Genomic DNA, 23,749 nt, shown 5'->3' on the forward strand with positions numbered 1-23,749 from the left:
ATACACAGGACGATTTACGAAACACTACACCAAACCAATCAAACGCACAGACAAAATGATACTTTTCACAGATTGCAAACCGAGGTTATTCTCATCTATTTGTTCCTCTAATAGCTATTCATCTAATCGTTCCTCGTTCCTTCGTGAAAGCCAAACCAACCGATTGTTCCGCTCGTTTGCAGTTCAAATTCTGGAGAAGCTTGAGGAATTCGTAACTATTCTATTCGTTCGAGCAGAGAGTCAAAGTGTTAGCATTCGCGTGTGACCAATCAACGAAGAGCGCAGACACGGTTACAAAACGATCGAAGAATCCAATCTTTCTTGCTTCTTCGTTCTGGAAATCACGAAACTGAAGAAGAGTCTCCAACGATCTCTACAAACTTCGAACCTTTCTGCAACCATTTGAAACCGTGTTTGTCTTCCTCTACTACCTCAATCATCCTATTGTTCCTATCGTTCCTATCGTCAACTCACCTCATGAAACTCTTGCTTTAGTCTCATGCAAGATCAAAGGTACTCACTTTCTATATGTGTACATGTCACGCTGTCATTCATACAAACGACACGCTAGCGCTCGTACATAATTACGCGCACAATCATAACGTGCCAGAGGGAGTTGGTGCCTGGCGAGACCTAATTACATACGCAATCCTGTGTACACAGATTAAACAAAGGACAGAGGCTGGAATCCCTGAAGGTTGCGGTGGTTGGGCTGTTTAATCAGGTATACGAGATTCGCAAGGATTTCCATTCAATATACAATGCCTGCTTATGCACGGTATCGCCGGTATAGTCCTTCCGAATCTCCTCTCTAACCAGGGGGCTAACGTTGCGTGGCACAAGCCATTGATTGGGTTGGTTACTCTTTAAACTGTTGCACGCGTGTGTCTGCGCTTGCCAACCGCTTACGCTGCCTGTGCAGATCACGTATCTGTATTTATACATGTACGTATGTACGTGTACCGTACACACATACACGGTAGGAATACGAAGAGAAGAGAAATAAGTTTGATTTACTTTTTCGAAATTTGTAAAGTTGTTTGTTCGTTCATTGAGTTTTTTTAGAATCGAATATTTTTTTACGCGTTAAAATTAAAAATCTAACCGATTCTACTGCGAAGGTTGCTTGATCTAGTGAGAATATGCAAAACACGTATGTACATTCGCTTACGAAAGTTGATATGGCATAGTGCATTTACATTGGTAAATTCTATTGGTTTTGAAGTTATGAAATTTATGTACACTGTTTTCAAAGTCTTCATGCAGTTTCTCCTATATATTGAGTTACTTTGACATTATTTTATCAATAGTAATATTAACAGCATATGGTATTTACAAGACGAACAAAGACGAAGCACCTCCACTTGAAAAGTACATAGAAAATTGTCTGCAAAATTAAATATCTCCCGATTCTGCTCTTGTTTCCAACAAACTTTTACCAATACGAACATCATCAACAGCTACCATACTTAACACTCGAGACTCGCGTAATTCTCTTCTCCTCAAAAATCTTTTCCTTCATTCGTGCCATTTTCAATTTCTAATCAAGACGAGTCATCGAATGAAGGATCGAAGCTCTGACACTGGTAAAACAGTGTGTTACAAAGAACGTGTGCTACATCATCAAAGAGAATAAATTATTCAGCAAAAAAAACTGAGTCTAGATTTTGTACTTTTCAATCTATTTTCATATTTGACGTACACAGGTAGCGAATTGGTTGGTGAAATCGGCGCAGTCGAGTTTATAAGAGGACGCTACAAGGAATCACGGGTTACTGTATCTATTTCTTTCGTGTCTCCGGAAGTAAACAGGCGCGAGGTGTCGTCGATTTGCGAGACCCCTTCGTCCCCGTTCTCCTCTTCTTCGATTTTTATCTTTCTCTCGTATCGACACTTGGAGAGGACCTCCTGTCGGATGATCGACGAATGGAACATTATTGGGACATTTTCCTTCAGAGAAAAACAATACTTTTCCTATCGATTCGATGAAGTATTCCTTACACCGATTTGCTCGGCTTTTTTCAACAGCCTCGAAGACTTCGAGAGAAAGAGCGACAGATTGAGAAAGAGAAAGAGAGGGTGAGCACGTTTTCTAGATGTTGTACTATTGGAACGCTCTGCAAGGGATGTAAAAGCATCGATCCGCTAAAAAGCACTATAAGGGTAACGTCGTGAGTTCAGGATGTTCCCCACTTTTCTATGCTCAGTTTTTGCTTCGGATAGCAGACAATGTCGAACAGTTTTGAGCTTTCTACGCTCGTGTAAAATCTCGTGTCAAAACACGATAAGACACCTGCGGAATTTTCACGTAAAGACTTACGTCGCTTGAATTTTAATGTTGAATTTATAGCAGCGCACGTTGATAATTGTAATATGCAATGCTTCTATGTCGAGCGAATGCTTTCATAAAAGCTTGAAGTTGGAATTATGATTGACATATTGTACCGTATACTCTAAATATAAATGTCCCGTTTTTTTAGAACGAAATACCATAAAAATGTCAAGCTTTGATCTTACGAATTATTTAAAATTTTCATTACAGAAACATAGAGTCTCACAATTTGCGATTGCGATTACTTCTAATGTAAAATCTGCCTTTAGGAAATATCTTGAGCTTTTGTATATTTAATGAAGCTTATATAAATAGCACATAAAGAGCTATATAAATTCGCAGAGAAATTTCAGGTCGTTTCTCTGGCCAAGATTCGTTAATAGTAGGACATTGTTGAGAAATTGACAGCCGTGAGATTTCCACGCCGTTATGTCTTACGTTTTCCCACTGAACGTAGATTAGTCGATTCTATTTGGCAACGTGACGAACACGGGGAACATCCGACACCCATGAACAGGGATCGGAGTATCCTAGCTCTATCCTAATTATACTCGGTTTACATGACCATTGTAGCATCTCATATCCGCGAGTAACCTACACGTGACCCATATACATACATACATCGCGATTGTACCGCACGTTTCGATCGCTACTGGCGCTCACGTTTGGCAATGCTCGCGACGAGTGTGTACAAATACAAATTATTATGCAGATATGCGTATTTGAAACGTTCACCCTAGCCGCTAAAGAGAGAAAGAGAAAGAAAGGAAGAAAGAAAGAAAGAAAGAAAGGAAGAAAGAAAGAAAGAAAGAAAGAAAGAAAGAAAGTACGTCTCGTCTAGGTTTGCTACGAACGTTGCTTTCTTCAGTATCACAGAACATGTTTTTCCGAAGAAATAGAAAGAGACAGAACAGAGAGATAGAGATAGAGAAGATGAAGAAGAAGAAAAAGAAGCAAGGCAAAGAAAGAGACAGTGATAGAAGAAAGAGAAAGAATGAAAGAAAAAGAGACAGACAGGTTGGGTCACACTTACGTGAAAGAAAATAGCGCGGAAATGAGGATAAAATGCAGCACAGTTCATGTGAAAAGAAAACAAATTATCAGAGGTTATAGTTCAGCTGCACGGGCGAGCCATCGCTGGATAACGCTCGTGGATGTATGTATTTATCTTGATTATCTTAAATTTTACAATGACGCGTATCTTACTATCTAATATATCATTCTAACTAAACGTAATAGTGAATTTTTCGCGTTTTATCATCCCTGTGGAAACGCTGGATGTTTCCAATCGTCGCGCAGAATGAAATTGCCGCGCCTTGACGCCACGTCAATATGGCACGACTTTGAGCGAGCTGGATCCTTGGTTAATGCCAACTTGATCGCGTCGACGTCGGCGCTTCCCTCAACGCGAACCTTTCTTTTAAAATATCGTCGCCCGATAAAACGTCTCGCGAACTGCTACTTTTTTTTCCTTTATCTTTTTCCTACTTTTTTTCTTCCTACAATCGTTCGTCGAGATTGAAATGTCATTCTGCTTGAAATTAGTTTCTTGCTGTGACGTAGCCCGTTTAAACGATCGGACGTTTGATTATTTTTTAGACTGATGAAAATACGAAGGTGTTCCTTTTTTACAGTAGATTGTAAAATCGACAGTAAAAGTGAATTTTTGCTCGAGTCATCGCTTCCAAGGACTTTGATACTTGTATCGATAAATTTAATCAACCGAATAACACGTGTCTCTAATGAATCCTCTGTAAAAATTTTGTCTCTTTTACTATGTTAACTTTACTCGTTATCTATATCAAAATGATCGATAAAACAACGCGGAGACGACAAGAAATGCCTCTCGAAAGTTTCATTAATTAACCTTAAGTAATCAATTTTTCGTATCTTCAGTAGCCTGAAAAATAGCAAAATTTGGACAGATTGATTCTTAATGCATGGAAAATATCTTATCACTGTTGTTTAGTTGAGGTTGCAGGAAAAATACTTGTCTTCTGGTGAACATAAATCCAATATTAGCCAAGTTTGAGATGGCGGACACGAATCTCGTATACGTGTACGGTAAATATAGTTTGTTTTCAAGGCGTACGAATTACGATCACTTTGAAAATTTCCTTTCGAAATGAAGAAACTTGCTTATTGGCCTGTTAGCGATAGGAATTTCAAAATAATTTGCAAGACTCGCGTGTATCGGAAATTTCGTACTTCGTTGCAAATTTTATAAAATACTCGATCTGACATATATCAAACAAAATTTTAATTCGTCTTTGTCCTCGATATCATTAACTATCTCTTCCTAATCTTTTGAGATATGTAATTTTCCAAAGATCTTCGAAGCTTTTTAATTCTAACGTAAGCTCAATTTCACTTTGCCTGAGAACCCATTATTCATTCATTTATTTATCTGCAAGAAAATATACTCTGCCACCATCGCAAACATTTCCAACAACATCTACAATCTCCTCAGACTTTAAGAAACAATCTGCACGTTTAAACAGACCGTACTCTGCACTTATTCGGTATCTTCGCGGTATCTGGTCGTCACGACCTTCGATAAAACATCGCGGTTGTCTATCTTTCTCACGCGATCTTCCAATCAATGCTGATGGAACCTCGATGTTTTACGACATTTGGTGAAATCGACACGGTCGTGTTTCATCGCGTTCCGCACAGCTATCTCACGAACATCCATGCGAAAATTGACTATCAAGATTCCTCTAACGAGCTTCGTTCGCGGATATTAAAATTCTCGACCGGAGGAAACGTCTCTTTAATTTCAATTCACTTCCTCATCTCTTGACGTTTCGCGCGGAAAACGCTCTTCACCCTCGTTCTAACACAGATCTAAACATCCCAGGAACACGAAACGTCGATTCTTTGGATTTTCTATCTCGATCGCGATACTAATCGATGTTTCATCCTGATAATAGCTTTTCTTTACGTGTATCGCGATGAAAAACGTTCGATTATGGTGCTGTCATATTAATATTCCTACATTCGATCTTAAAATTTTGAACATTAAATTCATTGGAAAATTTCAAGTTTCATTTTAAACGTTCGATTTAAATATCAAATAAGGTTCTCGTTGTCTTTAATTTTGTCGGTAAATTGGTTGAAGAGGGCGCGCGATCGTTTTTCACGCGAGTAATGAGAAATTATCCGTCGCTGTATAGCGATTGCAGATTGTTGGCGAATCGTTAAATAGGCAACGCGAAAGATGACGATGATGCCTGAAAGGAGAGTGGTTAAAGGACGAATTCTTACCAGCTCCTCGTCGTTTAACGTGGCTCTGGGCACCGCCGACGTCAGACCCGCCGCGTTCCTCTTGGTCGCCGCCATTGTCTGAGAAAAGATAGAAATTAATGTTCATCTGATTTGAGAACAATATCTTCCGGTCTTTTTCTTTTCTATTATGTAGACAGAGATAAAGAACAGGAAGAGGGTAATTGAATGGTGAAATATGACGAAGTGGAAAGAAGATAACGAAAAGAAGTATGAGAACGAACGAGAAGAGAAATCGGTGAAAAACTGAATAAATCGAAGACTCGCAAAATGTACGAATCATCGGAAAGACAGAAAAATTTTACAACGATAGTATTACAAAAATAAATATATCAGTTTTATTACGAATGGATTTTATACGGAAACAATTGCGAAGTTATTGAAAAAAGAGAAGATAATGACAAATTGACGAAATAAATGATGGAAACGTGACGCTGAAAATTACATTTTAACATAGATCATTCGATTGATATTCAAAAACGTAGAACATAAATTTCACGCGTTGAGAAGTGTCGCGTATAAGAAACTGCGATTTCGAGTAAAGAAAAAGATTTATGAAGGATGTATCATGCCAAATATATTTGTGACATTTGCGTTGTTATTTACAAATGTTATTTACAGTCACGATAAGATGTGTTTTATTTACATTGGCTTATTTCGAAGCCGTGCTCCGAGCATTTTATCGTGGCCAGAGAACAAACTTCTTGATCCTTTATCTAACAATATTACATTACATTAAGAATAAACATTATTGCTCAAAGGTAAGATCCGTTTGGAAAATTAATAAAGCAAGACAAAGACATTTCAAATATAACAAGATCAAATATGAAGAAGAACGATATGAAAAGATTCGCTATCTCGGAACAAACCAGCTGATTTTAAAATTGATTCATAAAAACGTTCGATACGCTCTAATTAAAAACAATAAATATTTATGCAATTGAAAGAGCTAATATTTAACGTTCGCTATATTTGCAAAACAAACTTCATACATCGGCACAAATATTTGAAACAGGATCGAGAAGCTCTCTGTTTGAAAACGAATTTGTAATCGTTATTAAAAAAAAAAAAAAAAAAAAGAAAGAAATACGAAAAGAGAAAAAAGAGACACGTATTATCGTTCGTAAAAGACACAGAGAAAAAGTAGCTGAATGAAATCGGTGCTAGAAATGAAATACCAAAACCGAGAAGAAGAAAAGTATCTAAAATTAACGAAACAAAGATGAAGGAAGTGAAAGGAAGTAAGAAAGGGTAAGATTAAACAATGCAGAGAAAAGAAAAAAGTAAAAAAAAAAAAAGAAACATAATGAGATGTAATGCAATAAAATAAACGACGAATGAAAAGACGAATATAATATGTAAGAAGAGAATAAAAGAAAAGTGAATAAAATAGAGCAATGAAAAGAGATATAAATGAGTGTAGGGGTGATAGTGAGAGGCAGAGCGAGATAGAGCTGGTGAATCTCTACGGAGAGAATCTAATCCAATTAGTTTATGACGTCTGGTTGGTGTGGCGCGTGGTAGGATTTGCGGTTGGCTAGATTTCAATTAAGATATTGTCCACGGGGCCCCGTGCTCATTGCATGCGCTACTGTCTTGTCTCCGTGGATAGACGACTAATACGGAGCGTCTAATTTCGCGCGTCACCTACATTCGCTGTCGACTCTATTGGCTTTTCTACTCTCTCAAAAGCGTGTTCGTGGTGTGTATATATATATATATATTTACAAGCGTTCACGCACGGTGCACCGTGGCTTCGTCTACGTTTTCAACTTTCTTCGTACGTGTACGTACTACACACATGTCGAATTGTACACGTTCGATGGAAATTATGTGCGATCGCCACAATCCTCTTATCGTATACAGCATCCCCTTACTTCGACTAGCATATTTCTCCAAATATTTGTAGTATTGCACATATTTGTCTATTTGGACATATCCTTTGCAATTGTCCATCTTCTTTTTCCTACCTTTCTTTTCTTTTCTCTTTGCATTTTACAGGATGTACGACAAACCGTCCTTTGCTGTCCCTTTCTCGCTTTTTAAACCAAAAGACACATCGTTTGGAAGAAAGTGAAAATCAGAGAGAAAGGAAGAGCAGGAGGAATGACACGTAGGTTACTTTATCTGCTAACGTAATCGCGATACGGCCTTCAGAACGTCAAATCTAGAGTTACTCGTCTAACTATGCTATACAAACGTGTCGTATTCTGTACCTACTAACTATCGTATATTTCGTCTACTCGTTCATGCGCATCATCGTGATCAACATTCTTACGCATGCGGGTACACTCAGAAGATTGAAGTACCAAATAAGATCACGATCGAATGCCTGTGATACATCTCGAATGATTAAATCCTTCCATTTTGTCTTCGCATTATTTCTTCTTGACGCAATAACGATACTGAATCAAAGGAATAAAAAAGAAATCATGGAAACGTCGTAGCTGTAAAACTTGGAAGCATTACGAAAATTGGAAAAATTTAGTCTTCCGAGTGTGATCACAGTCAGAGATCGGTTCAAGTAACGCGACAGCAGAACAGATCGGAATACGGAGGCGACAATTAGCAAAAATGTGGCGAACGATCAAAAAGTGGTCGCGAGCAACATTTCCTTTCAAGTACAGGAAGCACGCTGGTCGCTTCCCTCAATTACCGGCATATCTCGTTTTTCGTACAGCAACGAGATGGTTGGGTGAACGTCGCGTCGGTCCCCGGATAATTATATCGTGACACGCGAGACCAGCCCGCAAGCTCGTAACGTTACTTAAAAAAGAAAAAAAAAAAAAAAGAAAAATCCTTCGGTTATATATAGAAAATCCCTGGGTAGTGGTGAGTTACGAAGTAATTAAGCTGGTTATCGCGCCAGAAGGGCGGAGATCGCGCGTTGGAAACGTTGCTCGCGCGATTGCGATGTACGGAAGATGAAATAATCAGTGGAATCACGGAACCGAAAGAGTAAACAAAGCGAGATAATCGAAAAGCGTGAGACATAGAAAGCACACGCGCGCGCGTGCATATCGAAGCGAGTGCGAGCAAGCGGAAAAGAAAAATTCTGCGAAAATGAAAAGAATGAAAAAGAAAGAAAAAGAAGAAAGAAAGAAAGAAAGAAGTAGAATAATACTTATCCATAGAAGCTGAAGCATGCGCTACATACGGCGAAAACAAGCCTTTTTATTTAAACTTCGTTAAGGAGGCATTTAATTAGTACCTTCAAGACCTGGAGGTAGAGTTTTTGAGATTTTTTGAGAGGTTTTTTTCAGTGAGTGGTTTTGTTTTTTTCAGGTGTTCAGGTGGATACAACAACGGGCGCCACAGAGAACAAACAAAGAAAAATGGCATTATATGCCGGTTAGTAAGTGTTATCAGTTGCAGCTTTTTTGGTTTGATTTCTTTTTTTTTTTTTTCTTTCTAGTGTCTCATACATTACGGATAACAGATACATTTAGAGATTAGAGACACGGGAGGTATGAAACGGCGCGTCGATCATTCAACAAGACAGGTAATAATCTTCCAAACTTAAGCATCTAATGGATAATCGAATCTTCATATTATTCTTTATCCTACTTTCACTTTCCATAGAAGAATCTACAATATCGAACTTTACATTGCAAACGTAATCGAATTCCAAGTTCAATTGCTTTGCTTCAGAATATTATTCCTTCTCGTTGAACGCGAGAACCTAAAATTGCTGGATCGAAGTGGCGCAATTGCATATTCCATTGCAATAACCCCTTAATGCTCCCTTCAATGTATTTAATATAATTATACCGTGAATTACGTTTAAACAACAACAACGCGAACGTCAAACTGCGCCAAAACAAGCGAGGCCCTCTGCACGCCCTCGAGATCCCGCAAACTTTCGTAGGTTCTCCATCGATCGCCCGGGGCTCTCGTTTCCGGTTCAACTAGATGGGACAATGCACTTCTTGGACGCGGGGTTCCAAGGAGCAAGGTCACGGTACACAACAATCAAGAGAAAAAAATTGTTGACATCGAACATACATAGGGGTCACAGACAGACGGGTCGAGATTTCTAAAGGGGTTTGAAGATTCGAGGCGATTCGAGGAGCCGTACTGCGCGATCGTCGAAAACATCGGAAGACGTCCATCGTGGACATTATTTTCGTGCTCCTCGAATCCCGCTCGTCGCTGGCAATATACGTAATTTCAGAGAAGTCTGTCCGTATCGATTGCACTAGACTTCACACAGAACACATACGCAATGGGTCGAGCGAAAATCGATGCTCTTCATTAGCGGGACTTTGTTCGAGGCCACGCAAAGATCGAATATCGAGAAGTCACGGTTCGAGCTGTCGGAATCTTTTTTAAGCGTTGGAAGTTGATCTACGCTGCATGTGCTTCATCGATGATTTCGTGATAAATACCAATGTTGAAGTTTTCCTCGGTTCTTTATTCGTGCAAAGTAGACCCAGAGGAAATGTCGAATGTTAAAAGTTGGATAAATGTTAGTTTACTGAATTTGAATATAATCGAAGTACGACGTAATTGTATTTCTCTTTGACGCCGGAGTTTTATTAAAGCTAAATCGTCGTATACCATGAAACGCGTTAAAGTAGTGCTGTCCATAATTTATACTCCGTGCAGTTTTATTTTTCCTTGAATGGATCGTTACCTGTGGTTGCTAATGTGTAAAACGTTATTGACGCGCGATACATATAGTTTTTGCGCTAAAGTAAAGAAAATAAAATAATTGAGATTTCGAAAATCGAAAGCTATCCTGGATAGCGCTGGTTTAATGTTTTACTTGATGTGTATCGAGTTACATTGAAAGGTTCGATTTGCACAGTCGCGTGAAGTAGCGAGGGCGTAAAAAGGGGCGAGTGAAGTAAACCGAGATGCAGGATGTGATCATTTAACAGACACAAGGGTTTTAGGTAATATCAGTAAGCTACTTTTAACCTAATCTTTCTTTCTCTTACTAGCTTTTCTCTTTACTCGTTATATTTACTTTTGTTCTCGTCTATATGCATGTATTTGTAAGCGTAAATTAAACATTTTTTAGAAAATGGATGGATATTATCCTGGTTTCTCACGAACGTAAAATATTGTCTCGGTTTTTTTTTTTACTCGAGATATAAGGGTTAAATATTAATATTATCCGTGACGCATAAGTACGTGGAGCACGCAACTGCGTGGCTCGCATAATCAATTATGGATGGTGCATAACTTTTCTCAAAGACATCTTTTTTTAGAAACTTTAAGACTCGCTACTTTAATCGTATCTTCACGCTTTAAAAGAAATTTCCACTAAACGGCGAATACATCTTTTTCTTTTTTAATTTAAAAAATAAAAACTTAGCAATGTTTCAGTAAAATTATGATGCTAAAAGTGCTTCCATGTTTTTGACCAAGTACGTCCGCGATTAAGAGGCTTTGATTACATGGTTTCACGAGTATAGGCTAAAATTGTATGAAAGTTTCTAATTTTAAAGTTTCAATGGATTACTAATTCCAAGAACAGGCATTTTGTAAGCACTTCAAGGTTCTCGTGATAACGCCAAGAAATGCTTCGCTTGAAAGGTTTACACCCTTAAACCATGCAATTACTTCTCATCAGAATTTTTCACTATTACGAACATAGACGGCTCCAAACACGCCCTTTTCAGCGTTTGATTTTGAATAAAATAATCGCGCGATGCATTCATCGTTTATCCAATGAATTTCTTTTACTTTACATTTAGACTTAGATAGAATTTCAGCATTCCTCCATCGGCGTTATCTTTTATCCTTAGAACTGCATGTTCGTGCTTTCATCCATTCCATTGCAACGGCCTGAATGACGATGTAAATCATGTCATTAAAATATAAAAGATATGGTATTACAAAGTATAAGTTTAACTAGTTTTCCGAAGAATTAAAATTTCGTTGCCTCTTAAACAAAATTATTTACGACACGTTGACACGAACACCATATTTAGAATGTTATGAATTCCGTATTATTTTCGAACGATTATTATTGTATAATATTTCCAATATTACTGCACATAAATAAATAAGCATTTGGTTGTTATTACAAGTCAATACGAAACGTAATCGCAATTATTTCTAATTTAATATTTAAATCTCATTATTTTGTCGACATCTGGTCGAACGATTCAATACCAATATCACATCAAGTATCATTATTTCATTTACCATTACTCATTACCATTCTTCTATTGAATATCGTAATTAACAAATTTCATCAAACCCCTTATTTTCCTCGCATCCTTTCAAAACACGTATATTCGTAATAACGAAAATTCATATGAAATATCAGCAAATAAAACAATAACTTCAAACACGTTGCAACGGAATATCGAAAGCTGGCCTAGAGTCGCGAAGGATTAAATTTCACCGAGTTGAATACCTTTTATCCCTATGTGATTATTCAAAAAGCCAGATTATTCAGAAAGCCATATATACGAGAAAAGTAAATAACGTTGTAACGAGCCTTTTCCCTTTCCATTTTGTTTATAATTTTCAACACGATCGGACCGCATTGCTTTTAAGAGTTTCCGTTTAAAGTCGACGTACGAACACGCGAGCTGCGGAAGTCGCAAGGGCGAGCGTGACGTAAGCGAGCACAGCTTTCGAGCTTTTCGAAACACGACGCGTCTTTTCGAGTACGCAGATAATTGCCGTTACACGCTAGGCCGCGTATCAGACGTAGAATTTCGTTCGAGCTTTCCACGCTCGGCTTTCCTTGCGATTAACATGTTTTTTTAGGCCATTGCTACGGTATTCTAGCCCTTGAGAAATTTCCACTTTTCTTTGCGTTAAGTATGCAACATGAACCACGTAAGTAGAAAATGCAACGATATCGAGGTTATAGCGATTCTTGAACGAGTTGCTTGGAAAGTTTCTGTGAAACTTTTCAATATAGAAACGAGCAAAGACTTTTCTGTAGTCGTTTTTATATGTCAATTATTTTTGTATTCGTGAGAAACAAGGTCAAGAATATTGTAAAATAAATTTCTATCGTATGTACACAAGTTTGAGGAAGCCTTGCGTGGGGAATTCGACATTTAGCTTCTTGACGAAGAATCTTTTATCGTTTTATTTGAATGGCACTTCACTTACGGCGAATAAAAAGGAAATACGTTCGGCTGTATATGTGGTTTTTAACTTTAGATTGATTTCATAGAGAACTTTTCATCAGACTAATTTAAAAGCTTTCGGTTTATTTATGTTTTTTGCCGAACAATTCTTTTCCAGGTCGTTTGGCAACTTTTTCTTTTTCCACGTCTATCGAATCGTATCTACGTGGTTTTGGTTCGCAGCGTTCGGAAATTCTTTCACACGAAACAGATAAAAATTGGTGTGTGGATTTTGTTTCTAACTGTTCTTATAGCCACAGCATCGGAAATTGTTTTAATCGAGCGTTTTGATCGAAAACGTTAATAGTTAAGTTTTTAAACGACACAGTTAAAAATGATTCTAAACGAAAGAAAAAAAAAAAAAAAGAAAAAGAACAACACGGTGAACAAAGAACTACCGTAACTCTTTTACGGAATTCTATCGTCGAGAAATATATGTAGAGCAAATGCTTGACCATCGAAAACGTTTATCGCTGACAGCGATACCTTTCGTTGGAAAAAGTCGTCTAAATCGCGTACCTTGGAATTTGCTCGGTCACTTTAATTTCTGCTGCATTTGTTACCTGTGTTTCTGCAATGTCGGTCGAATTGAATCACGTGGCACACAAGATGAAACATAATTTGTAGTACAATTGGAAGAAAAATAGTATTTCTTACATGTGAGTGGAATATGAAATTTCATTTTCGAGAGATTTCAATACTGAAAATTGATTAAATGGGATTGAAGATATTAAAAGGTTGCAGGAAGTTATATTTCTTAGTAATTTCGTTTACAGATCATGATTATATGATATTCAAAGAAGCCTATATACTACAAATTATTCTGCGAATTGTATTGCAGTATTTTCTAGACACATCGATGTTAATATTGATAAGTAACGATTCGTTTATTACATAATAAAAAGATATGTCAGAAAATATGTAATAAATTATCGAGTTTCACAAACATAGAGACAAAATCTCGTATCAAAAACTTTACTTTTACACCTTCAACTTTCTTTCACCGCATACTCTACCGTCTATAAATCGTAACACATTTATTGCCTGAAAATTATTTTATTAATTAGAACTATTAATTGCATGTTTTGCTAGCAGAACTAAATTATACTCCTCTTTGAAGATTTTCTTCGAGCATATACTTAAAATTAACACATGTATATAGGTATGTAAGTCTTACTCTTCCATTTGCACCACAAATACGTACATCACGTGTTATCTTATGTATTCCTGTTTGAAATCGTTTAAATTACAAACTAATAAAATTCGATTCAGAAACTGCTTATTTAAAAAAGGAGAGAAAATCGCGTTCATTTTCACACGAATGTAGCATCAAAATATAAATGTGTAGCATCAAACAGTGCCTGAAAGGTCTACGACGTCCATTCAATTTCCTTAAACGCTCCTTGGAATTTTCGCTCGACCCGTTAAGAACGTAGGGTTAGTCAAAGGAGGACGGTAGTTGTAAACGAATCACAAGTCCGGTGATACGCGAGTGTTTGCAGCCGCGTTTTTGTTGCTTCTTCGTTGCGGCCGTCATATTGTTTCGCTAGAAGCTCTCCACGCGACGATACGGCCGTGAAATGGCGACGCAAAGCGTAAAAGAGGTCACACGTTGATGAAAAACGAAAACGAGAAACGCTTACGCGATGACTTCGTCTTCGTGATAAACGCGCGTTTTACGAACGCGTACCTTTTAACGACCAACACGATTCACGGACAAGTTGTCGAGTCGTAATGACGATGGTAATCTTGGAAATGATACCCAGCGCGACGGATTTATCGCGCTGTAAAAAAAGCCGGACCGCGCAGATTTATCGGTGGAAACCGTGACGCCAATGTAGACGTTTGACTTGGAATAATGGCAGCATTTCGGAAATATAGCTGAAACGAATAGAACGACACAAAAGATCTTCTCGCGAGGTAAGTTCCTTGGTCAGTCTAAATGGTAGTCGTTCATCGTGTTCTTGAAAATGTTAAATCACAGATAAAAATAGCGCGGACGTATGGATTTGTCAAACGAAGCGATTTAACCGAACATACCGAGCTGGTTTTTTCTCCGTTGACTTTGAGGAAACGTACTTTTGCTCACATTCGATATCTTGAAATATTTGGTATAAAAGTATATTCGACCTGCGTGTAGAAAAATATTACAACGTCAGATGACGCGTCTCGGTATCTGTACAGGAGAAAATGATTTGAGAAATTTGTACAAGTTTAGAGTAAAGTAGGAATTTATCGAGGAACGTAGAATATTGAAATGAATCTCGAATATCGCTGATATTTATTACTCTGCGTAGATATTGAACGACGTAAAGTAATTTCAAATGCTTTCAGTGAATAATTACGTACAAGATATAGAATGCCGTGGACAATTAGTCTGGAAAATACTTTCTAGCAATTTTCTTCGTATTCAATGACTTTCGACTAAAAACTTGAAACATTATCAAAATCTTGTTTCTTCAAAATCAACGGTTTATAAACTGTGAAATAATAGAAGTCTGTCGTCTCGATAGAAAACCATTCTTAGCGTTCTTCGAATAAGTTAGTTGCGGTTACTTCTACTTAGAATTTCGACGAGATTCGACGATGATTCTATTGACTCTTCAAGCTTCTACGAGCAACAGGTTACAGGAATCCTGCATGTAACGCTTGTGTCACCACTTCACAGCGAGTCGTCCAACATATGTTCCGGACAAAAACGCTATTCGACGCCCGGATCTTCGGTAGAAAGTTTAATAACGTCGAACGAACATACTCTGCAAAGCACTAGTAACGGAGTATACAAATAGCGGACAGTTTACAGACGATTTTCGAGAAATCTTCTTTATCTTAAGTTACCCTCTTAAAAGGTCAACTAATAAATTTAAAAGATTTCCATCGTAAAAACGCTCTAACATCCTTTTTCCATGTAATTGTTATAAGAATCTCTCTATTAAGGTACAACAACCTCGCAAGCGTCCCAACTTGCAACCCTTAAAAGTTTGTTGAAAAGACGAACGCGACCACTCTGTTAGCATTCAGGCTGGAATGGTCAGTAATTTATCGTGAAATCGTCTGTAACGCTCCTCTGGAAAAATCTTGAGTTATCGAAAAACGACGTAACAGCGAAACGCAGTACACGCAATCAGGTTGCACGACGAGGAAGAGAAGGGCCGTTTGATAATCGAGTCACTCTCGAGAAAGATACCATTCTTCCAGTCACATTTACGCTGCCAGTCATAAATATTAAGACACTTTGATATTTCATAGAAGCTTAAACATTTTATTTACTAATTTCAATATATATAACTAATCGTTATCATGATAAAACAAAATTTCCTTTGCGATTGCATTAGCTGATCGATCATTTCTATACTGTTGCTATTTGCACTCTTTCTAATCGTTGATTAGTAAATCTTAGTAAACACCGTTTTATTTTATCTTAGAAATTTAAAATGCGAAACAAGAGACAACGACGATTACTTATGAAATCATCTGATACTAAATAAATTAAAATTTCTTACAGTTTTATAAATATAACGAGCAAATGTCCTTTTAATAGTTATGACTGGCAATTTATATAAATCCTAAAATATTGTAACGCTTTTCGATAGTATCATCTCGAAAGCAAATGACTCTCGAAGGCAACACGAACGGCACGACAGATATCGATCTCGCGACAAAATAGCCTCACGTGTTCGACGTCGTCGTCTTGCAAGGATCAAGCACGCAAACAAATGAATTCAAAGGATAGCGACGTTTTCAACATGGATAACAGCAAGGTGCAACAGGAATTACCGATGGAGAAGGAGGATCGTGAGGGAGCTGAGTTTACATTTGGGATACAAGGTCGAGGTTACGGGAAGAAATTTGCATAACGGAAGTTCTCCCTTCCCGTTTTCTTCTGCGAGAATATGGACATATTTTTAGAAGGAGCACATTTTGATTGGGTTAAGAAGCATTGGTCACGAAAAGCTTTGGTCGGTGTCTATCGTGGTCGTCGATTTATCGAATTGTTCAATATAGTGAATTATTTATTACTATACGTGATTATAGCAACGACGAGTGTGTATTAAAAGTGATGTTAGTAGAATAAAGAAGAAGTTTCATTCGATGGTGATTCTGATTAGAAGAATTTTAAGGATGGGCATTGATAATATCGAATTCATAATTTGTTAGAAGCTCTTAACGTTGATAACACGCGACAGTAATAATTCTGAATAAGAAATCGTAGAAGAACGTACACACAGACACACATGCACGAATTCGTGTATTATTATTATGTAAATAATCGCTGATTTATTGTGCAAAAATACGAACGTTATACTTTCTATGACCAATATTCAAAATTTTATACCTTTTCCTCCGTTTATCAAATGGAACTGTGAAATTAATTATTTAAAATGGAGAACGAAACAATACGAATGAATGAATTCAATTACAAATTTATCTTAATTTGATTTTAGTCATTCTAAAGATACGATTGGCGAATGCGAATAATATTGTTGTTTCTTTTTTACGATTCCTTTAATCAGTAGCTTCGTTGAGACGAAGGTCGAGAGTTCAATTGAATGGAGGAAAATATCAATCGAAGAAACGGTTCTGAATTGAAGCTACGGCAAAGATCCAGAATGAAAAGGACGAACAGAGCTAATTGAAGCATAATTAATTTGTACCGTGGGAAATGAATTGCGAAGGAGAATATTCTTTCGAATAAGAATACCCAGTAACGTTCAAAACTCATAAATACATAGGTTACTTGAGTTTTATTATCTAAACGAACTTTGAATCCCGTTTGAACGTTAAAGTTGCTTCTATCTTGATCATTTATATAAAATTTCCAAAATAAGGTATCTAAATTATACGTGAGTTCGAAGCATCTCCAAAACTGCTTCAATCGAGAATTAAATTTTTGTCCACAAATTATAAAATATAAGAAAACATTGAAAAAGATAAGATGAAAAACAGTCATATAATTTCGTTTATATTCAATAGAACGTTTGGTAATAAATTTGAACCGATTATCCAACGTTCGAACTATTAACGCAAGTTGAACAAAGTATAGGCAGAGGAGACCGCAAAGGCTGAAAATAGATTCTGATTTCACTTTCCCGAAGTTTACGCTCCGTTTGCGATAAAACGGCAAAGACCGAGTTTTTAATAGGAAAACTTTACCCTACCAGTCTAACGTTGTCGATTCGAGGTAGTTTCGATTTCAATGTATATTAGAGAGAATTTAATAAACAGCATTAAGACAAATTTAATAGCACAGTCACATAGGCTGTTGAAATAATTTTCTGGTTTGCAAAAGTTTCAAAGTATCTACGTCGACCACGATCCAGAACACCGACAATATTGACGACGACGCGACGTCGATGAGGACAGAGAACGAATAGAAGGACGATGACGAGACAACGGTAAACCAACAAAATGATACCGTCGTCGTACGATTGTTTCTTTTCACGAGTAGGCATAGACGATTCGGACAACGTGAATACGCGTCCGTGTCTCGTATACGTGTACATATCCATATTTGCATAAACGATAGGACATTTTCCGGCTACATTAATGGACAATTGATTACGTACCAGCTCGGAGACCAATGGCACCGACTTTCGGCGCGGCCGAATATCCGGCATGCTGTCGATATTGCTGTAGAATGGATTGTCTCCTGGATGCCTGGAAGAAAAGCAATTGGAAACGTTAGGTTCGATTAAAGGATCGTTTCAGCGGACGTACGCTCAGGGTCGGGTTAAAGACTTTTGTGATCTGGAACTATTAATCTAACGGTGGTCTCCTTCGTAGAAAAACGAGGTAGAGGATTAAAGATGAAACAAGTTTATGTAAATATGAACTAGAATCTATTTCGTAGTAAATTACATTTACAAATTAGTTATTTACTCTAGAACTTTTGTTCCTACTTAGAAAACTTTCCTCGACTGTTTGGAGAATGAGGATCATTGAACGAGGATCCTGTCGAGAAGACGAGGCCCGGTATCCGATCGATACTCTTCATTCAACGAATTTGAAATATTCAAGGAATTTCGGGAATATTTTTCTGGAGCAATCATGTAATTAAACCTATAAAACGTCAGAATGCCTGATAATTGGTCGGGGGCCGAATTTATGGGTACTTGGATCGTAGATTACCTATAGGATCGCGTGTAAGGAAGTATCTGATCGTAGTAATAAATCTTTTGTGAATTAGGCTGCCGGTCGGATCGATATTAGATTGAAAGTAATCGAACTTTCCGATTAAATTGGGAACTTCGTCTTTGAAGATCATGCCGGGCTACTTAACCGATCAGAAAGTTTTAAGGAACCTTAACTCACCCACTTATCCGATCTTCCTCCCCCATTATCATCAGAGGACGCTTTTTCTCTTTTTATTGAAGTTCAAAATTCACTTGCCGGAAATTAATCGAATATTCCTTATCGGAGAATTTTTAGACGTATATCGCACAAGGGATTAATTAACACGACCAAGATAATCGAATATAATTAAGAATATCAGAGATCGAGAAGATTTCGTGTTTGATTATAAACACGAGAACCTGTACATATTTCAGATTGTACGTACAGCCGAGATTTATCGTTTCATCTAAACGATGACCCAATTCTCCGCAAGTTCGCGTTCGGATATTCTGATTTTGTTTGCAAATTTACGAATTAACATTAGACGGCACTGTTAGCGATTGTGTAATACGATCCATCACTTTCAAATCATTTATTCCATTATCGTCTCTTTTTTTCACTTTTTCATCCAGGCAACACGCAACCTTCTTTCTACCAATCACTCGCACTTGAATTGCAATTAGCGTTGATGCCTTTCATAGGGAAGTCGTTTACTCGAGCTTCTTTCCTAGATAATTATCAGGATGGTAAAGTATTAACGACCATGGTCAAAACTTTAAGCTTAATGCAAGTTTACTCTGATTATTGCAGGTATTCATTGCTTCTTAAAATTTCACAAAAACCAAGTTGTAGCATTCGCTGAGAAATTAATAGTTGATAAATTTAGACGCACATTCACGCAATAAGTTGTACAAAGTTGAATATTGAATTTAATACTTGTCATAAGTTTCGTTTTAATGATCTCAATATCAAAGTTTGAAATATTTTACTGAACTTTAATTTCCTTAATACTGGAATACTGAACATGCTACTAATAATATCTGTTTCTTTTGTTTCAAGTATATACCTGGAAAATTGTTCTATTTAATTTTCTATTTAATTAAATTACGACATAATAAGATTTGTATATTTTTGTATGGTGCTCAGCCTAACTAAAAAATTACATCTTTCTTCAAATTTCATAGAATTTCGTATCAACTCGATAATTCAGTTATTATCTTCTTGCAAATCTTCATAGTAATACATTTAATATTTTATTCGCTATTAATTTCCTGAATTTGCAATTTCTACAAAATCAGACGCTAGATCCGAGAAACCGCATTAAAGCCAGGGAACCGCGTTGCAACAATTTAATTACAGGCCAATATGTCTTTTATACGTAGGTTCGAAGAATCGATCGCTATTATACGAGTTTCACAACGTTTAATCAGCAATTCTGTGCTCTCGTAATGCACGATCGACTAAACGTTAGCTGGACAGAGATATGGTCGACTTTTACGGCAACGGAATTATACAAATGGCCTGTGGCTTTCAACCTGATGAATTTTGTCGTGAATGTAACAATACGACCCTCAGGAACAAATTTAACTGCCTTGTAAAGAATTTATTGCTCTCGTTTTAGAAACATCTTTGATCATTCCATGCTAATACATTCGTTAACTTCGTTTATTGCATATATTCGAACGAAAGCATTATCATTAAGCTTAGGATTCGTAGTTTGTCGCTAAATTGTATCGAATACATAATTAGGATTTTCACAAGTCGGAGTTCGTCAGTTGGAACTTTTATAAATTTATTCCTTAGTTGCTAGAATAGATCGTATCCTTGTTAAAAAGTTGGAATTTTTTTTAAATACGCGACGACTATATAAATCCTTTGTTGAAAATATTTATGAGCAATAATGTTAAACTTTCAATTCGAAGCTCGTGTATTTTGAAATACGAAGAAGAAGAAAGTAATTAGATAAATTTCGTTGTTTTTGTTGAACAGTCGTTGCAAACAAAAGCGTAATAAAAGAAGTCACACGATGTATTTTACATTCGAGAAATATAAAGGAAGAGGTGAACTGAGAAAAAGAAATGGAAAAATAAGCCAGGAGCTGTCATTTACGTAGCCAATTCCGCTGTCAGACGCTATTGGACAAGGAGATTTTAATAGAAACATACGGATAGAATTTTTATGCCACCGAACTTTCCTGATCCAACGAGAAATGTGACGTTTGCAGTTTCATTTCTGCCAGAGTTTGAATTCTTCGACGACGAATTATTTTTATGAAATCAAATTCCTTCCATTGAATTTTCCCTCTTACGTGCGCGAGATGGACAGAAGAGAATTCGCAATTCTGTTCACCGATGACACTGTTATCACAGAATGTGAACTACAGAATTCGTAGCTGTTACGATAAAAATTTCTTCTCCACCGTTCGTTCCTGTATTTTGTCATTTTATTTTATGGAACATATTAAACGTTACGAATAACAGCTTGACGTTATGGAATGTAATTTACTCTGAAAAGGTTCCAGTCGCGACACGTTCAAAAATTTAATCGTAAATTTGTCGTTGAATAGTTCTCGCTGCTGAATATTATTTTTCGCAATTTTTATATCATATAATATAATTAATATATTTATATAAGCACATGTACGTAGACTGAATGAAAATAACTGCAATGAAAATATTTTTATCTATAAAATAATTTAACATAAAATATCAAGCGAGCGATTTTATAATGAATATAATTCAGAGTTAATATTTAAACTCTTTCTCTTTGCCCCCGCCTCTTGAATACCACGTCATTTTTTCAAACATCTAAAAAATCGCGTTTATATTCATAGACAGAAGTTGCAAGTGGGTTAAAGAAATTTCACACGATAATCGTCAAAGACATGAAACGGAAAGACTCGTTCGTTGTTCAAGGAAAAATGTTTGCAGCGTGGAAAACAGGGAAGATAAAAGTCTAGCACGATTACAATGACGTAATTGGACTCGTGATCGATAAACGTTTGATGCTACTCACCCGTTGCCTCGTCCACCGGATTCGCCACCAGGTCCACTGCCGTTCTAACAAACAAAAAAACAAGTTTATTAAGAAACAAGCTTAGTAACAGTTCGAAAAAACCAAGGGGAGAACGCGCGTTCGCGCGAACGACGGCGCAGGCGTACGAAAAAATATTGTACACAGTCTTTAGAAACGCGTGACCACTGGAACGAAATAGAAAGACAATTCCGAAAATAAATAAAAATTAAGAGAACGTTCGTATCCTCTGATTTCGTTTCTTATTCTTTTTTATTAATTGTTCGCGAGAAGCACGCAAAGAGGATTAGAAATTTCTTTCCATTCGTTTTTCGTGGCCACGCACGCACAATGCTTTGCCCTGTACACAAATCAGTCTCTTTTCGTCGACTTAAAAGGTAAGAAAAGCTCCGTTGAAACAGAGAATCGAGCGCTGATCGGAGACTCGAGAGGAAGAGGGTAATTTCTTCTTCGCTCGCAGCAATCCTCTTGCTCTTCAACTTACAACTCCAGGGACGACTAGAAAAGGGAAGAAATTCTCGTTGTTTTCATATATCGTCTTCCTCTTCTTTTTCTTCTTCTTCTTCTTTTACGTGTCACCTTTTTGCCGATGTGTCCTTTCTGTCTCGACCATTTCCTCTCAGTTGTTAACTCAGATTAAAACCTTCTATCCTCGTGGCCGTTTTCTCTCCGGCTTTGTCACCTTGTCCGTTCCCACCTCTATTGCTCGCAGGCTCGCTTTTTGTCTCTGCGAATTCGCCCCGATTGTCATCGCGGCGTTCAACAACCGCGCAAACCAGAACCAGGGACGAAGCAGCAACTTTCTAGCTTAATCTCTTTCTTCGTTTCCCCGACGAGTACATCCTTTTTCTAACCGTTAATTTCCTCCCCATGGATCACGGTTTTTCACTGATACTCGTTAATCAAAAGTTTCCAAGAGGATATTTTGGTTCAAAGGACGACGATTTCGACTAATAACTTTGCACCATCGAGGTAAAGGATGATCGTATCTTTCGTAGCTTAGCCGTACGAAGAACGTTCCTTTCGTGGTAGGAGATTAAAATTCTTAATCAAAATTATTCACCTTCCAGCGACTCGTTCTATACTTCTCATCATTCCCCCTCGAACAATTTTATCGAATTTCGTTCTCATTCTTACTTTAGTCGTCTAATAACGTCTAGCCGATAATCATATGCGAGCAATAAGAATGGAAATTGGTGTGGAAATTTTATTAGAAAGATTTGTAGTGAATTTTCGTCTTTGATTTCCATCGTTGTCCTTCTTCCTCTCGCTCTCCATTCCCCACCTCTTATCGCCACGTATGCACTCGCCTGCGCCTTATCTGTCTATCCGTCTCGTTCGCCCGGTGTCGCACGAAGGAATGGAAGATTGGAGACAGTGTGTAACAGCCCGTATAAATATAATATCACGTACAATACCTCGTAAATTCTGTCAAGATAGAGATACGATATAAACTTATGGATAGCGTAACAAGTATATTTAGAGTTAGAGCCACAGGTATCTTCTTCGTCCCTTTCTTATTTCTTTCATCTTTCTCTTTTCCTTCCTTTCTCTTATACGCCGTTATTCGCCGTTCGACGTCATCCCCCGTTATCTACCTGTCTCCTTGTCACTGCCCTAATTCTCGATCGTTTCGCGTGAACAGTCTTGCGGAAAAAGGGGGGTTTCTTTTCACCCGAGAAGCTTATTTAGACAACACTGGAGCATGACAATTTTTACTTCGTATTCACCTTTTTTTCTTCGTTTTCTTAATTTTTTTTTTTTGAGTTTTTTCTTTCGTTCGTTTGCTTGCTTGCTTGCATTTTTATTTTTTTCGCCTTAGTTTTCGTTCACGTTTAGCCACGAAGTGGGCGCCTTCGAGCACGTCCTCTGAATGAGAATA

The 23,749-nt window shown here is 37.3% G+C and overlaps 1 protein-coding gene and 1 long non-coding RNA gene across 16 annotated transcripts in view; one reads left to right on the forward strand and one right to left on the reverse strand.

The window, feature by feature from the left end:
• unc-13 (protein unc13 homolog) overlaps positions 1–23,749 on the reverse strand; it is a 378,276-nt gene that overhangs the window by 73,111 nt on the left and 281,416 nt on the right. For all 15 annotated transcript variants that reach the window (XM_069130578.1, XM_069130571.1, XM_069130572.1 and 12 more), the window contains 3 exons: positions 21,850–21,893; positions 18,288–18,378; positions 5,600–5,677 (listed from right to left, as the gene is read on the reverse strand). In XM_069130578.1, coding sequence (XP_068986679.1) covers positions 5,600–5,677; positions 18,288–18,378; positions 21,850–21,893 — 213 coding nt within the window. The remainder of the gene's footprint in view (positions 1–5,599; positions 5,678–18,287; positions 18,379–21,849; positions 21,894–23,749) is intronic.
• On the forward strand, positions 1,909–9,147 carry LOC138188680 (uncharacterized). Its single transcript, XR_011175618.1, has 3 exons — positions 1,909–2,079; positions 8,903–8,968; positions 9,033–9,147. It is a non-coding gene; the product is annotated as an uncharacterized LOC138188680 (long non-coding RNA).

Source organism: Bombus flavifrons, chromosome 2, assembly GCF_040668555.2.
Source record: "Bombus flavifrons isolate JBK064 chromosome 2, iyBomFlav1_principal, whole genome shotgun sequence".
Taxonomy (NCBI): Eukaryota; Metazoa; Arthropoda; class Insecta; order Hymenoptera; family Apidae; genus Bombus; species Bombus flavifrons.